General features: G+C 37.5%; 1 protein-coding gene across 2 annotated transcripts in view; it reads left to right on the forward strand.

The window, feature by feature from the left end:
• The window catches only part of thoc5 (THO complex 5), a 36,570-nt gene extending 20,815 nt beyond the window's left edge, over window positions 1–15,755 (forward strand). For both annotated transcript variants that reach the window (XM_043715627.2, XM_043715628.2), the window contains 8 exons: window positions 1,838–1,939; window positions 2,683–2,779; window positions 6,302–6,416; window positions 7,111–7,214; window positions 9,570–9,657; window positions 11,337–11,452; window positions 13,822–14,012; window positions 15,348–15,755. In XM_043715627.2, the coding sequence (XP_043571562.1) occupies window positions 1,838–1,939; window positions 2,683–2,779; window positions 6,302–6,416; window positions 7,111–7,214; window positions 9,570–9,657; window positions 11,337–11,452; window positions 13,822–14,012; window positions 15,348–15,411 (877 nt within the window). In that variant the 3' untranslated portion in view covers window positions 15,412–15,755. The remainder of the gene's footprint in view (window positions 1–1,837; window positions 1,940–2,682; window positions 2,780–6,301; window positions 6,417–7,110; window positions 7,215–9,569; window positions 9,658–11,336; window positions 11,453–13,821; window positions 14,013–15,347) is intronic.
• Window positions 15,756–16,596: the final 841 nt, after the last annotated feature.

Genomic DNA, 16,596 nt, shown 5'->3' on the forward strand with positions numbered 1-16,596 from the left:
GCTCTTTCGTTTACAGTATAGTTTGCTCTAGAATTAGACTTCCCAAAATTTATCCCTTCATCTTTGCCTGGATTGAAGTCTATCTGCCACTTCCCAACTCTCTAGTCTATCTATATTCTCCTGTGTTCTTTGACAATCCCCTATACTTTCTGCTACTCCACCAATCTTCATGTCATCTGCAAACTTACTGATCAGACCAACAATGCCCTCTTCCAGATCATTTATGTATACCACAAACAACAGTGGCCCAGCACTGATCCCTGTGGAATGCAGCTGAAGAATAAACATTTTCTAGTGAGTGCCTAGTCCCCAATCTGTCATAATCCCAATTGAAGGTCATGGGAAGTTACTTTTTTAAAGGAACTCGAGTGCAATTATTGCATTCATTGGTGTAAATGTAAGAGTTTCTTGGTAATTTAAATAATTTTTGATCCAAAAAATAATTCAAAGACAAGCCCATTAGAACACCTAAGAAAATTTATGCAATTTGAAGGCCAGCAGTATTTCTCAATTTTGAACCTGATGTAGTATTGTAGTTGGGGTTTGACGCAAGTGAGTTGAATTTGAAAACAGAATAAAAGTTCACAGATTTAAAACAAAACCCTAAGTGGTTTTAGATGTAACCCATAAATCTCTTTTTGCTGGATTGGCCCAGATTGCATTCATATTACTGTCATAAACTGTGCATCCAGATTACTGAGTCTGTCAAACTCTGCTCCAATCTTCTGTTGTCAGACATGTTATCTGACTAGCTCAACTTAGAGTCATAGAGATGTACATCACAGAAACAGACCCTTCGGTCCAACTCGTCCATGCCGACCAGATATCCCAACCCAATCTAGACCCACCTGCCAGCACCTGGCCCATATCCCTCCAAACCCTTCCTATTCTTAGACCCATCCAAATGCCTCTTAAATGTTGCAATTGTACCAGCCTCCACCACTTCCTCTGGCTGCTCATTCCTTACATGTACGACCCTCTGCATGAAAAATTGCCCCTTAGGTCTCTCTTATACCTTTCCCCTCTCACCCTAAACCTATGCCCTCTAGTTCTGAACTCCCCCACCCCAGGGAAAAGACTTTGTCTATTTATCCTATCCATACCCCTCATAATTTTGTAAACCTCTTTAAGGTCACTCAGCCTCCAACGCTCCAAGGAAAATAGCCCTAGCCTATTCAACCTCTCCCTATAGCTCAAATCCTCCAACCCTGGCAACATCCTTGTAAATATTTTCTGAATCCTTTCAAGTTTCATAACATCTTTCCAATAGGAAGGAGACCAGAATTGCACGCAGTAGTCCAACAGTGGCCTAACCAATGTCCTGTGCAGCCACAACATGACCTCCCAACTCCTGTACTCAATACTGACCAATAAAGGAAAGCATGCCAAATGCCTTTTTCACTATCCTATCTAGCTGCAACTCCACTTTCAAGGAGCTATGAACCTGCACTCCAAGGTCTCTTTGTTCAGCAACACTCCCTAGGACTTTACCATTAAGTGTATGAGTCCTGCTAAGATTTGCTTTCACAAAATGCAGCACCTCGCATTTATCTGAATTAAACTCCATATACTTTGATTATCATCTCCTTGAGGACAACAATCATTGGACAGTTATAGATTTGAGCATTTATGAGACATAACATAATTCATAGAGTGCAAGGGAATAACTTGGATTTGTTTTTTGGAGGAATTTACAATAAATGGGAGTATCTCCTTTGCTTTGGATCAAAAACCTAATTGCAAAAAATTATCATTTAGATAATTATAAGAAATACCATTTAATTTTGGTGATTAAATTTAGTGATAGCTTCATGTTCTCTTTTTTTTTTGCGAACAGAGATCTGTTGTCTCCAGCCTCATTATTGAGTTGTTTGTATCCTGGAGACCATGGTAAGAAGACTCCAAATCCTGCAAATCATTATCAATTTGATAAAGTTGGGTAGGTGTTTTCTTTCATTACCTTTATTACCGTAAGCTACATTATGTCAATTAAACAAAATCACAAAAATTTTGGAAATGTGTAATATTAGTTGACGTTTTTCTTCTCTATTGCTTTGTTTGGTGACTGTGTTTGTGTTGCTATGGCACAATCTATTCATAGTCTTTTCTAGGTGGATAAGAAAAGATCAGCCGAATGGCTTTTCCTCACCTGACTAGTTTGTGAACTGTTCAACTAGCACTCTGTACTGGATTTAAGTCTGATTCCATAGAATACCCCCAGTATGGAAACAAGCCATTAGGCCCAACAAGTCCACACCAACCCTCCCAAGAGACTCCCACCCAGAACCATTTCCCTACTCTATTACTCTCCAATTTACCCCTGACTAATGCACCTAACCTACAATCCCTGAACACTATGGGCAACTTAGCATGGGCAATTCACCTAACCTGCACATCTTTGGATTGTTGGAGAAAACCCACACAGATGGGGGAGAATGTGCAAACTCCACAGAGTCGCCCAAGGCTGGAATTGATCCCTGGTCCCTGACACTGTGAGGCAGCAGTGCTTATCACTGAACCACCATGCTGCCACCAATGATGAAATTTCAGTATTATGCTAAATCTTCTCATTCTCAAAACTTGTATTTTTAGCAAACCAAAACTGACCAAAGCACAGAAATTAGAGCCTGGATAATCTAATAATACATCTTTATGTATTAATGGTAAAGTTTTGTTTCCTAGTATCTTAACATTCAGTGACTACATTGGAGAGCTGGGACACCCATATGTTTGGGTTCAAAAACTTGGAGGACTGCATTTTCCAAAGGATCAGCCACAAGTGAGTCTTTGCAATTTGGAGATATGTTTACTAAAATTCAAAGTTTGTGCGAAGATTTTACTAAAATGTCAGTAGCACCAAATGAGCAACATTTTAAGGTTTTATGTAAGTTTAAGTTAAACCCCAATGAGAGATTTCTTTGATCTGGGATGGAAAAGACAACAAGCATGATCTATCCAATGACAGAAATATTGTGAAGAGATGTATTTTTCTATGAATTTATATGGAAATAGTAAATAACCTGTGTTCTGTCAAGTGATTATAATTTGTCTATCTGCCACAGGATTAAGTTAGTCTTGTCCAATAAGGTGTTGTCCCAGTTTTATTAGATAAGAAAAGATTTACAAGGATGTTGCCAGGGTTGGAGGATTTGAGCTATAGGGAGAGGCTGAACAGTCTGGGGCTGTTTTCCCTGGAGCGTCGGAGGCTAAGGGTGACCTTATAGAGGTTTACAAAATTATGAGGGGCATGAATAGGTTAAATAGGCAAAGTCTTTTCCCTGGGGTCGGGGAATCCAGAACTACAGGGCATAGGTTTAGGGTGAGAGACCTAAGGGGCAACTTTTTCACACAGTGAGTGGTACGTGTATGGAATGAGCTGCCAGAGGAAGTGGTGGAGGCTGGTACAATTGTAACATTTTAGAGGCATTTGGATGGATATATGAATAGGAAGGGTTTGGAGGGATATGGGCCAGGTGCTGGTCGGTGGGACTAGATTGGTATGGGATATCTGATCGGCATGGATGGGTTGGACCGAAGGGTCTGTTTCCATGCTGTACATCTCTATGACTCTAATAAACAAATCTGTCTTTGCTATCAGATACAGTGGACCTTGGCTTTTGATTTTGATTTTAGTGTTTGGCAAGAGACACTAGCATAGCAAATTCAGTACTGCAAAGAGCAAAATGCACAACTGTTATAATTTTTAGCAGTTCAGGTTTATTTGTCAGCATAAATTACATATAAGTAGGCATTCTCAGGATGATTTTGTGATTCAAACTTTGTAGTAAAGAGTAACTGCACAAGGAAATTGTCTGGCATATAGTAAGATTTTCATTTCATATCCAGTAAATGATTTTGATGTATTCATTAATTTTTGTGAAGTGCTTTCCTTCATTACCTCCTCCTGTAAGGTCAGAAATTACAGTAAAGGTGAAGGAAACATACCTTAGCTGGAGGGATGTCAAAGCTGGTGTCCGACAGGAATCTGAACTGAAACCTGAGCTTTCTACCAAATAAATCAATGCTTTACAGGAAATAATGGAGAGTTATTTGTCTATGGTTGTAGATAGCATCATTAGGAAATACGGTAACTTATGCAAATTGATGCAGCAAGTTGCAAGGGTATGTGGCCAGACCAAATAAGTGAAAAACTGTGTAAGCTTGGATCTGGGAAAGACGTCATCAAGTTTTCAAAACTAAGTGAGTCGAGGAGTTGTGGGGCATCAAAGGAATTTGCATGCCTACATACACAAAACATTAAAATCTAATAACCAGAGCACAGGCACAAAACAAATTAACTGAAAGGGACTGCAATACAAAAGGGAGGAAGTTATCTTTCAATTGTCCATCATTTTTGTCAGACAACCCGTCTGGAATACTGCATACAGTTTGAACATCACACCTTAGGAAGCATATTTTGTCCATTCTTGAGTGCAAATTAGATTGATTCAAATGGGCGTAAGAAGACAATAAAATGTTCTTTTGTGGAATGTGGGCATTGCTGAATGGCCAGCATTTACTGCCTGTTGAGATGTATTTGTGAAGGTGGTGAGTTGCCTTCTTGAACCGTTGCAGTCTATGTGCTCTAGGTGTAACGTTAGAACCCTTCTTCACCTTCACAGAAAATCTAAATGATGGTTCATGCATATCTTCTTCACCTTCACAGAAGGTGAAGAAGATATGCATGAACCATCATTTAGATTTTATTCAATGAGCAATTCATTATGAACAAAATATACAAGTCTATGAATTATCAGCAAGGATCAATTATCAAATTCATTTTAAAATACTAATTAATATAAACAAGGTTGTGCTTAGTATATTTCCAATAAGTACTTCGATTAATACTTTTCCCAATAACTGTGTATTTGATTCTGTATATGCTGATGTTACACAATATAAGAAAGATCTCCTACACTTTTGCTTTGTTTCCTGCAATGGGCAAGTATTTCAACATTTTACATTTTAAAGTTAATTTTAAACGAACTTTTTTAAAGTGGCAACGAATTCTGCAATTTATTTTCATGCTGGAGATCTGGAATTAGCAACCTTCTTATAGCCAATTACAGTGCGCACTTTTAAACATCCAACTCACTTTTGAGTCAATTAATAAACAAATAACAGTGCAGAATCTACATCACTTATTTCTAGTTTTGACACGTTTGTATCCTCTGCAGCCACTGTTTCCAATCTGTCCAGCAAAAGAGACTTTTGCACCAAGCTCAGGTTTCACTGTTCCCTGTCAATCTCTTTGGAGTTCCAGGTTCCAGTGCTCCCTTGGGCACTAATCCCTCAACCCAATACAGCCAAGACAATGCTGCAGAACCTTAGATTCTTCTGCTCCTTTTCTGCCCACTGCACTCACAACCCCAACTGTGGGCGTGTCGGACCCACATAGTCCCCAACATCTCATCTCTTTCTCTGCCCACCATCAAGTTATTTTCCCATGCAATTTCCTGAAGTATAACACTTGGCCTTTTACCTACTGATGTCTGTGGCTTAAAGCTCTTTGTCCAGTTAATGCAACAATATACTTGTACTTGCTTCAGTCTAGACTAATGCACTGCTCGGAATGTAGTCTCTACATCAGAGAGAGCAAATGCTGACAGGAACACCTTCACTCACAAGCATGAAGCTGATTACTTGTCAGTCTAAAGTAGCATATGCTGTCATACTAATATTTCTGTCCTAGGCCTGCTGCAGTGTAGATTCAAAGAAGCCATTTATACTGTTAGAGAATCCAGGTAAAAGGGACAGTATCTTGTTTTTAGAACTAGGCCATTTAGAAATGAAAGCAGGAGACACATTAGGGAGATTTAAACAATCCTTAGATAAGCACATGGATGATTTTGGGATAGTGTAGGGGGACGAGCTGAGAATAGTTCATAGGTCGGCGCAACATCAAGGGCCGAAGGGCCTATTCTGCGCTGTATTGTTCTATGTTCTATGAGACAAGTCAATGGTGCTAAGGTACAACATGATCTGATTAAATGGCATATAGACTTGATAGGCTAAATGGCCTACTTCCTGTATTTGTCACTGGTAAGTTAGTGTTTATTGCCTTACTGTGTTTTAGTGCATTAACAAGAACTGATCATGTGTAGGACAGATCCAGCAGTGATAGCACTCACCACTGAAAGACATTAGTAAGACTTACATTTTTATGAAAACTTGCTATTTTACTCTGTGATTCTTAGCCATTGTAATTTTGGAGTATGTTTGACATTATTCTACAAAATTATGATTTTAAAAGAGATTTCAAGATTGTTTTATATTGAGTTTTTTTTTTAATTTCTGATAGAAATTTGTAATGGCTGACAATTCTGTAAGCGCCAGTCACATGGAAACTTCCATAAAATTGTTGCGTGTGAGGTTGCAATCCCGACTGGCTCTGCAGAAGCAGTTTGCTTCATTAGGTGAGTACCAGTTAGATGGCTTCCTTTTCCAAGCACTTAAGAATCAGAATAAGAATAAGAATCATACTAATCAGATTGGATGGTACCACTGCAAATCTAGGGAAAGAAAGGATCAATTGTACTTGTTCTTCTTGCCTCAAGACATCTTTGGAACCCCCTGTTTAAATTTAGTTTCCTAATACGACCTTCTCTGGATTTCACCTGCTTTATGAAGACAATAACTATATTTTTGATGTCCTGATAAATTAGGAATTTAATCAACCAATCTGTATCGATATTTATTGCATGTACACATCCCTTGTGCACTGGGAACTTCGACATGAACAGTGTTAGGCAAAAATACTAATTGCAGGATGGCACAAAGCATTTAAAATTGATATACAAATCAGTTACCACAGTTCCAAATTGGTTGATTTATTGTTCTAAACTTGGTGTATAAGATATACTTTAGTTCTACTTCTACTTCAGTTTATGTATTTTGAATGTTAAGTTTGATAAATATAAAATGCATCAATACTGTGTTCCTACTAAAATCCAAATTTCCAAATGTCAGTTGTGTTAGTACTTACAATGTTAGGAAAAGCTGTAAACTTTATCAATATGCTTTCTTGGTTTGATTTTATTTCCTTGAGAAAGTGTATTGCCATTCGGAGGCATGGCTTTTCTGTTTTGACGAGTTATTGTTCTTTTGCAGAGCATAGTATTGTGCCGATATCCAGTGAATGTCAGCATCTTTTCCCAGTGAAGATCATAGCTAGATTGATCAAATGGTGTGCCATTTCGTATGAGGATTATGTGGTATGTTTCCACCATGTCTTCACCTTGATGATCTTATTCTTTTTGTGTTTGTACTTGCTCATATTGCTGAAAGGGTTGAGTGTTCTTGGCTCTAAACTTACCTGATCAATGTTACCACTGATTTCAGTACTTTGCCTTCTAAGTTCAAGGTCCTCCGTTTCAATATTCAGACTTCAATATTGATAGGATTTTGCCTCAGATATGATATTTTGCTTGATGCAGCACTGCTTATGTTTTTTTCATAACATAATAAATTGGTTATGGACATCATAGTATTGAAGAAGTCATTAAATCCAACATGTAACACAGGAAAAATTTCTTTACTCTGAATATATTTTTAAATCCATTGCTAGCAAGGTTGAAATTCATTGCCCAGCACCTGTTGACCTTGAAAAAGTGGTGAGCCACCTTCTCGAATTATTGCAGTCCGAGAGAATAACCGAGCTGTCGTGCTGTTAGGTAGGGAGGGCCATGATTTTGACCAGCGAAGATTAAAGTACAGTGTTATGTATCCAATTCAGGACGGTGTGACTTGGTGGCAGATGGTGGGGATATTATTTTAGAGATGGTACTGTACCCATGTGCTAGCTACCTTTATTCATGACACAGTCAAGGTCATCTATTGGAACATTCCACTGAAGAAGCCTCGATGTGAATATAGTTTGTAGATGGTAAACATTGCAACCAAGATTCATTAGTACTAGAAAGAGTGAGTAATGGGAGTCATTGATCATGCCAGTGTAGCAGCTTAACCAACATGATGTCACACATCTTGACTATTAATTGAACTGCATTCGTCCAGGTAAATATAGAGCATTCCATCATATTCCTGACTTGTGTTTTGCAAATGGTAGTTAAGTCAGGAGGTGTGTCACTCAGTGCAGAATAGCAAACATATGACCTAATCTTTTATCTATAGTATTTGCTAGCTCTTTCATTTATGTTTCTGGTTCATGTTGATTCCCTGAATTTTGAAAATTTGGTATTTAGCAATGATAATGTCATTGAATGTCATGGGGAGGTGGTTACACTATTTTTGGAATTGGTCATTGCTTTGCATTTGTATGTCATGGATTTTACTAGCCATTTATCAGCATAAGTTTGGACATGGTCCAGAATTTGCTGCACGTGGGCATGAACTGCTTCATTATCTGAAGATTTTTGAATACAGTCCAATCTTCACCAATTGTAAAAGCATAGGTTGTGTCTTCTCTGGTTACCCTCAACTCTATTTTTATGTGTTTCCCTTTAATCTTTGATTCCCTTGCTGATTAAAAATCTGTTTCTCAGCCAAGATTATTCTGAATGACCCATGGCCATCTCTCTGTAGTAAAGAGTTCCACAGATTCACTACCCACTGAGAGAAGAAATTCCTCCTCATCTCTGTTTTAATTGGGCACATCCTTCTTTCTCTCTAGTTCCTATTTTGCTTAATAATTCAACAGCTGCAGTGCTTATTCAAAAATTCTAGAACTGCATTTCATAATTTGACATTATATAAAGTACAGAACAGTTTAACATGTCTCAGTATGGTATGACTCTAAATTGCCTCACAGTTGCAATTTCAGGTTATAAGTTAACTTTACATTTATATTTCCTGTCAACCATCCCAGTCTGATATTTTGATGATCAGCAATTCCACTTCCACTGGTTTGTATGATGTGAACTCCAGAGATAGTTCTGCTTCCCAGTTAGTCCTGTCCTCTATCATGTAGTTTTTAAAAGACAGTACACAGAAGGGACTAACTGTGGATAAGCTGTCTAAGGCCCCGGAGTCCTTTGAGAAGAGTAAAGCTCCCAGAAGCAATGCTTTACCAGCAAGTTATATTTGGCTGTGTGACTTGATCTGTCAATCCTCTGGAGGTGTACAAGAGTGTGCTTCTGAGCTGCTGCATATCTGAAACTATGAGAAAGAGGCTGTCATCATCGTTCACATTTACAAGTGGAAGGAGGAGAAAAAGGAAATTAAAAATTAGCAACTGATCAAGGGGCTGAATGTGGACTACCAAATTCTGTTGTAGGACTGTGGATCAGCTAGAGTTTGTGGTTCCTCCTGATCAGATTTGCACTGTACATGAAAAGAAGATCTTTGTCCGGGATACACTTGATCAGGGCAATGGACATCTGTGTCATCAGCTTAAATGAGGAGAATCCATTTGACTGAATATTGTAGATGGGAGGTGACTCATTAGCATTGGTCCAAACAAGCTGTACTGAATGGTTGATGTTTGTACTGTAATTTCCTATTAGTGTTACTGTTCATTGTAAGAATTCATATTATGTAAACTAAGGTATATTTAATATGTACTTTTAAGATTAGAATCTGAAGAGTTAAGCTGTTTATTTCCTCCTTAGGCTCTGCCTTTTACCAAGCATGTCGTTGAAGCAGGCATGGCCCAAGAGACTGACCTATTCTTTTCAGCTTTGATAGAACGAGGGACGGGTAGGTGAAAGGTCTCTTTAAAATTGTTTTGCAGTTGCAATTATGACAGCCTTCAAAATTTTTGATCAATTACTTCGTGAATATTTTTGCGGTATTGTTTCGATATTTTCTTATGGTCGCCATAGAGATCAACAAACCGAAGGGGCAAAGCTTACGGACAACTAGAAAACCAGTGGACAAACTTTCACTGTACTTTAATAGTCAAAATTAACAGAATTAATCATGAATTGATAGACAAATTACAGCCAGTATAAGTTGTAAATTATCCATTAAATGTCAGATCAAACAAAGATGCATGCCATGTATTTACTAAGCATATGCAAATTTAGCACGTATGACACCAACTTCAAGTACAGAACTATGAACTTTCTGAGCTAGAATTCCAGTACCTTTTGTACAAAGTTTTAGCCACCAATTCTCATCCAAGAGCAGTTCCCAAAAGTATAGAGTTCCAAAACACAGTTTTCACTCTGCACATGGTACTTGATGATATGGCACAGTCAAAACTTTAGTGTCCAAAATCAATGCAAAAATGTTGTATTTGTCCACCAGTTGCTCCTGGATCCAGCTGTCATTTTCAGGATCTGTCCACCCTGTAGAAATGGGTGATCTACACTCGACTGACACCATGTCGTGAACTTGGTTTAAACCCACCTGAGTTTCGCCAGAAACCTCAAATTTCCATTTTCCTGTAAACCTGAAGGTTCAGTATTTTTTTCAGTTAAGATCTGACCCAAAATGTACAAACTTTGAAACTACAGATTCCATCACAAAATGAAGACATTACAATTTGAATAATTTGGTATAGTCTTGCAATTTTCTCTAAAATAATCTGTTTACAGGGCACATCCTAGTGATCATATCACTTTGCAATCACCCAATTGTTTCATCGCTATAAGGGGAATTTGAGCCCTACATTGAACTACATCACTACACCTTTTAATTCAACAAAATTATCCTTTTTATTTCAGTCAGAAATTAATCAGAGGTTTAGATTTAATCAAGTGAATGAAATGTTTACCCATAAATTCTGTTACCTTTACAAAGTGTGATCCTAACAGGAACTGACATGCATCCTCAGTGATGATTCCTTACCCCAAAATTATTTGTATCTTAATGAATTATAATTTAACCTGTTTCACTTTTGCTTTGAAAGCAGGACTTTGAGTGAACCATCAAACTTATTTCTTTAGAAATTGTAAAGTAATTGATACAGTATTGTGTATGTTGAATTATTTTGTAGCATTGTAAAATGTTTCTACATTCTATCATTATTTAATTGTAAATATATGTCCTACTTCAGCCTAGGTAAATTACAACTTGCATTAAATATCTAAGAGCACTTAAAATATTTGGTAGCGTTCACAACAATACTGGTAATTGAAATTGATGCAGACCGAGAACATCTTAATGCTTTGTTCATCTTTATTAAGACCACCTGTTTCTGATTTTATGGTCTTATACAATCAGCTTCTGGTCATAAGTGGCACGAGCCAATATAGGAACCAATGCTAAAATACTGAACATGTGAAAATTGAACTATTAAGAACCACAAATTGTAACACTAACAAAAGTGTAAGAGTAACAGATTGTAATTAACAGTGGAAAATGAGCTTGCTTTTGATTTTATTTTTAAAATTCTATGTTTACTTAATTAAGTGTTGATTCTTTTCACTTAGCTAAGCTCCATGCAGCAATAGTGTTGAATCCTGGTTATTCTACCATCCCCCCTATCTTCAGTCTCTGTTTAAATTGGAAGGGAGAGAAATCAAGTCGTAATGATGATAATCTAAAGGTGAAGTTTTAAATTACTCTTACTTTGCAATATAGCAGACTGTCGTTAATCTTAATAGCATTATATGGCGTTCCTATTGACACCTGAATATTGTACTATACAAAAATATGATAAAAATCATTCCTGATGAAGGGCTTATGCCTAAAACATCAATTCTCTTGCTTTTCGGATGCTGCTGTGCTTTTCCAGCACCACACTCTTGACTCTGATCTCCAGCATCTGCAGTCCTCACTTTCTCCATAAATATGAATGTACATTTTCTTTACTTTGCTCATTTTTGCCCCGCCCAGCATTCATAGAATTGGATGGGAGCTAATTGAAATCTTAAAGCTTTTATTTGTGATTAGGTGGTTTATGTTTATGTCAATTTATATGGTCCATGTTGGTACAATTCTTTAGTCTTTTGTGCGTTATCCCTAAACTTTGAAAATATGAACAGGTAATACTTAAAGCTGGAAAATATTATGAACATGTATATGTAGTAAATCATGTTCAGAGTAAAAGCTATACTTGGAATCATGTATCAACATTGCCTTGATTGTGACTTGTCTCTGAGCAAAAACTGATAGCCACGGTGTTACCTTGCTGAGTAGCTGAAGTTTAGTTGATTGGATAATTGGTCATGTCCTGCCTACATCGGAGTTATGTCATAACATCACTGAACGGGTTGTTTTTTTTAAAAAACCATATTAGTTTAGCAGGCAGGAAACCAAAATGTCCGTCACCAAGACCTTAAAACTGAGGAATCACATTTCTTAATTCTTTAACTTACTGGTTTTAAACAAAGAGTTCTACAAAACTGGCAATCAGACATCTGAAAATATTTTGTTCTAACTTCTATTGAAAACCATGTGGTTTCTCAAACCACTGAATTATATAACATTTATCTCACAAATAGCTGTTTCTCTCTGCATCTAGAGTTCCCAGCAGCCATGGTGTTAGCTGAACTTTAATCAAAACAGGCTTTATTCTTTCAGTTAAAATACAAAAAAAGGCATAAATCTAACTCTATTGAATACTTAACAAGATAATATATTATTTAATCATCAATTGTTCCATTTTAGGTAGCATCCCATAAATACACACTTGGCATGACAATTTAGCAAAACAGTTAAGGTTCTCATGTGCTGCCTCTTTCTGTTCAGAATCAAATACTGAAAAAAAGGTCTGCCTCTTTTTATTTCTAAGAGGAAGTCTTAGGAAGACTCTATCAGCAGAGAATTCAAGCTGTTAACTCAGCAACAGCAGAAACCTTCTCACTAACTGAAAGCAAAACTAAAAACCTTCCTGGGTCTCTGTGAGCCCCGGCCCCACCCACTCATGCTCCTTTTGTCTAACTTTTTTTAAAAATAGCTGCATGTCTGAAACAGAAAACTAGGCATCACTGTGGCAACACCATGGGGCAGCATGGTGATTTAGTGGTTAGCACTGCTGCCTCACAGTGCTAGGGACCTGGGTTCGATTCCAGCCTCTGGCGACTGTCTGTGTGGAGTTTGCACATTCTCCCCGTGTCTGCATGGGTTTGCTCCGGGTGCTCCACTTTCCTCCCATAGTCCAAGATGTGCAGGTTAGGTGAATTGGTTATAGTAAATTGACCATAGCATTCAGGGATGTGTAGGTTAGCTGCATTCGTTAGGGAAAATGTAGAGTATTAGGGTAGCGGAATGGTTCCGGGTCGAATACTCTTTGGAGGGTCGGTGTGGACTTGTTGGGCCTAATGGCCAGTTTCCATAGTTCTTCCTGTCCAAAAATGCACATTTTTGAAACATCAATAAATATTGGCAGATGTAATGAAGTAAGTAACTGCAAACTGTGTAGTTAAATTTTGATACAGAAAGGTAACTGCAGCTTTGTTTGGATTCTGCAGATAGGACAGTTTCCTGAAACTAAGCATCAGCATTATCGCTAAAATATGTGACAGCTGCACTTTGCTAAAACTGTGCTCTGCTGTTGAAGAATAATGATAACAAAAACTTACGTAATTTTTGGTTGTCACTGTATTCTGTAGAAATGAGGGAGAGAGAAGGACTGCCTATTTTTTTTATTGTATTTTTGTATTAATACGATATAAGGAGCACTGTTGGCAGTACATACCTGGCCAGCCTCAGTTGCTACAAATAGCAAGTAATGCAAATCCGTGGAATTTCTGTCGGCATCCAAGAGAAAAAAAAATTCTGATTTTAGATTTTCATCACATTTCGCTACAGACCCTTGTAGAATAACCATATTTGAGAAGATTTATTGAATGTAATAAAGCAGTGTGGATTGTGTAGTCTGGATTTTCTTTTGAATTTGTGGTTGCTAGCTAAAAGCTGTGAAGGCTGACTGATGTATATACTTACAGTTTCCATGTGGATTGTTTGTTTCAGGCGATAGAGGGCGAGGTTAATGTATGCTTCAAGGAATTGCTGGGTCCCAAACCAGGACATCAACTTCTGACAAATCAAATCCAGCGTTTATGTATGTGTCTGGATGTTTATTTGGAAACGGAGACTCATGATAACAGTGTGGAAGGGCCAAAAGAATTCCCACGAGAGAAGATGTGTCTGCGCCTTGTCCGGTATTTGTTTTTAAATATCCTACATGAAAGAATATTCTTTGCTAGATACCCAACTAGCACATCAGTTGTGAACATTGTTTAAAGATAAGTGTACTCTCAACTTGTCCTTCCAGTTGTAAAGGCATCGACTCCCACTATATAGCGTAGAATCAAGTGCCAGTCACTCTGTTACTGCACCCAAGTGTATGAAACCAAATCATGACTGTTGATAGTCTGTTGGACCCCTGGGTTCATGGAGCAGAGTTTGTGTTCTAGCCTGCATCCATACATCCATATGCCAAACATGTCACTGGATAACTGTCAGGAGCAGGAAACGTAACTGATTCTTGTCTCCTTAAGGTCAAAAATCACACAACACCAAGCTATAGTCAAACAGGTTTATTTGAAAACACTAGCTTTGACTTGAAAGTATTCTGGAATTTGCACATTAATCAATCGAAGCGTGCACCTCCATTCTAACTGATTAAAGATTTAAGAGCCATCTTACAGGTGTTCAATTCGTTCACATGAGTTCTATGACCCCGTGATCTTTTAAATTCCATGTCTAAGGTCTTCCTCTCTCACTAACACCTGATGAAGGATCAGCGCACCAAAGGCTAGTGACTTCAAATAAACCCATTGGACTATAACCTGGTGTCATGTTATTTTTGACCTTGTCTAACCCAATCCAACACCAGCACCTCCACATCTTGTCTCCTTAACGCAGAGATGCTGAGGGCACTTCTCGTTTCTGACTGTGGTCACCATTACAGGTGTTAACTTTCACATTCTAGATTTATTTCTAATTAAATAGAATTTAAAATCTTCATATGGTACATTGAAATTTGCACTCATGTCATTGGATCATTAATTTGGGAATGTAATCACTGTATTATCTTACCGTGTGAAAAGAACTAAATTTGATTTTCAATCAAGTTCCATTAATCTCAGCTGGTGAAGCATTTAGACCTCAGTCTGCTGACATCAGAAGGGAAACATAGCATTCCATTTCTCATCATTAATCATTAACCTGTGTTGCAAAGTACATGAAACAGACTTTGTTTGCTGTGGGGTTCTCTGACTGCTAACACATGGTCTGAGACCACATGAGAGTAAATGTGGCCACTGGATGAGTAGCAGATGACTGTATGATGTTGACCTTCAGAAAAGGTGAAGACTGTAGAGATGGCTAAGTGGTGGAGTGAAAGCAAAGCTTTTAGAGGGAAATTGTATAATGTGAAAGTGTTCAATTAAATGTAATTTATCCATTTTACTACAAACTGAGTCTAGTTTGTCAGTTCCAGAACTCCATGTATTCTCAAATCTTCATCTTTTGACTTCTTATTTCCCCTTTAGAGGTCCTAATCGAATCAAGCCTTTCAAATACAATCATCCACAGGGATTCTTCACACACCGGTGAAGCAGCAGTAATTGGATGGAGTTTCTCCATGCAGCTGTGCTGTTTACTATCTGATGGATCCTCCACAGCAATTTGAATTTAAATGTGGATGAGGAAAACTACGAGCATCAGTATTACAGCTCTGGAGTTTGTAAATTGGGTGAATAAACTTATTTTGTTGCAGAAGCTATCTTTTGTCTCCCAAGATTGAATATATTTGCAACTTAATTTTAGAATGAACTATTTTTGAGGATATTTGGCATTTTGTTGTACAAATCTTTTTTCATTTGTTGTTGAAACTGAATTCTACATGAACTTATGTCTACATGTTACAGTCTAAATTAAAAGTGACAGTTTTCACTTGGTATTTTTAATATGGACTTTTATCATTAGAGAGTAAAAATCTGTACAGTACAGCATTGATTTTCACATTGTCATATGACTAGCAGAGAAATTTGTTTTTGTTTAATCTTGGAACTTATAGCTGATGAGTTTTAGTAAAATGATGATACTCCCCACAACTATTAAATCCTGTGAAAAAAAATTCAACTGCGTACCTTGACTTTAAAAATTTTCATCTGTTTCAAAACGAAACAGTTAAATATCTGACAGAATTAACATTCATGCTGTGTAATTGTACAACTACAATTTTATGGACTAAAATCACACATTACATGGATTTGAAATCTGGATTTCAAGTCTTAAAACCTCATTAGTTAAGCAAAGGCATGTCTTTAGGGGTCATTAAAATTAGTTTCACATCTGATTGATTTATTCACATTGATTTTCCATCCTATTTGGCATTTTATAGGTCAAATCTCATGAAGCCTAATTTTAGATGGAGACATCAAATATTTCAAACCTTTTCACAACGTTCTCGGGTCAACTTTAGAGCTTTCACATCAATATAGGTCTGAACAAAGAAATTAAAATACAAATGAGAAAGAAATTGGAAATGCTGCTGAAATGAAAGCAGGAAATATTGTATTTGTGGCCATCAGATTTCTGGACAGTAAAGTATTCTACTGCACTGTCAGCTTAGGTTATGTTCTGACGTCTCTAGATTTGGGCATGGAGCCAAAACAGGCAATCACTTTATAGGAATGTAATAAATGGAAGATGCAAGGAAGGGGCAAGGGTCAAGACTGTAGGTGCCTTTCACACAGAGACAGCAAGTATGTATTTTTTTGTGCCAGTAAAGTAATG

Source organism: Chiloscyllium plagiosum, unplaced genomic scaffold, assembly GCF_037043375.1.
Source record: "Chiloscyllium plagiosum isolate Xiang-an unplaced genomic scaffold, Cpla_swu_hap1 HiC_scaffold_24, whole genome shotgun sequence".
Taxonomy (NCBI): Eukaryota; Metazoa; Chordata; class Chondrichthyes; order Orectolobiformes; family Hemiscylliidae; genus Chiloscyllium; species Chiloscyllium plagiosum.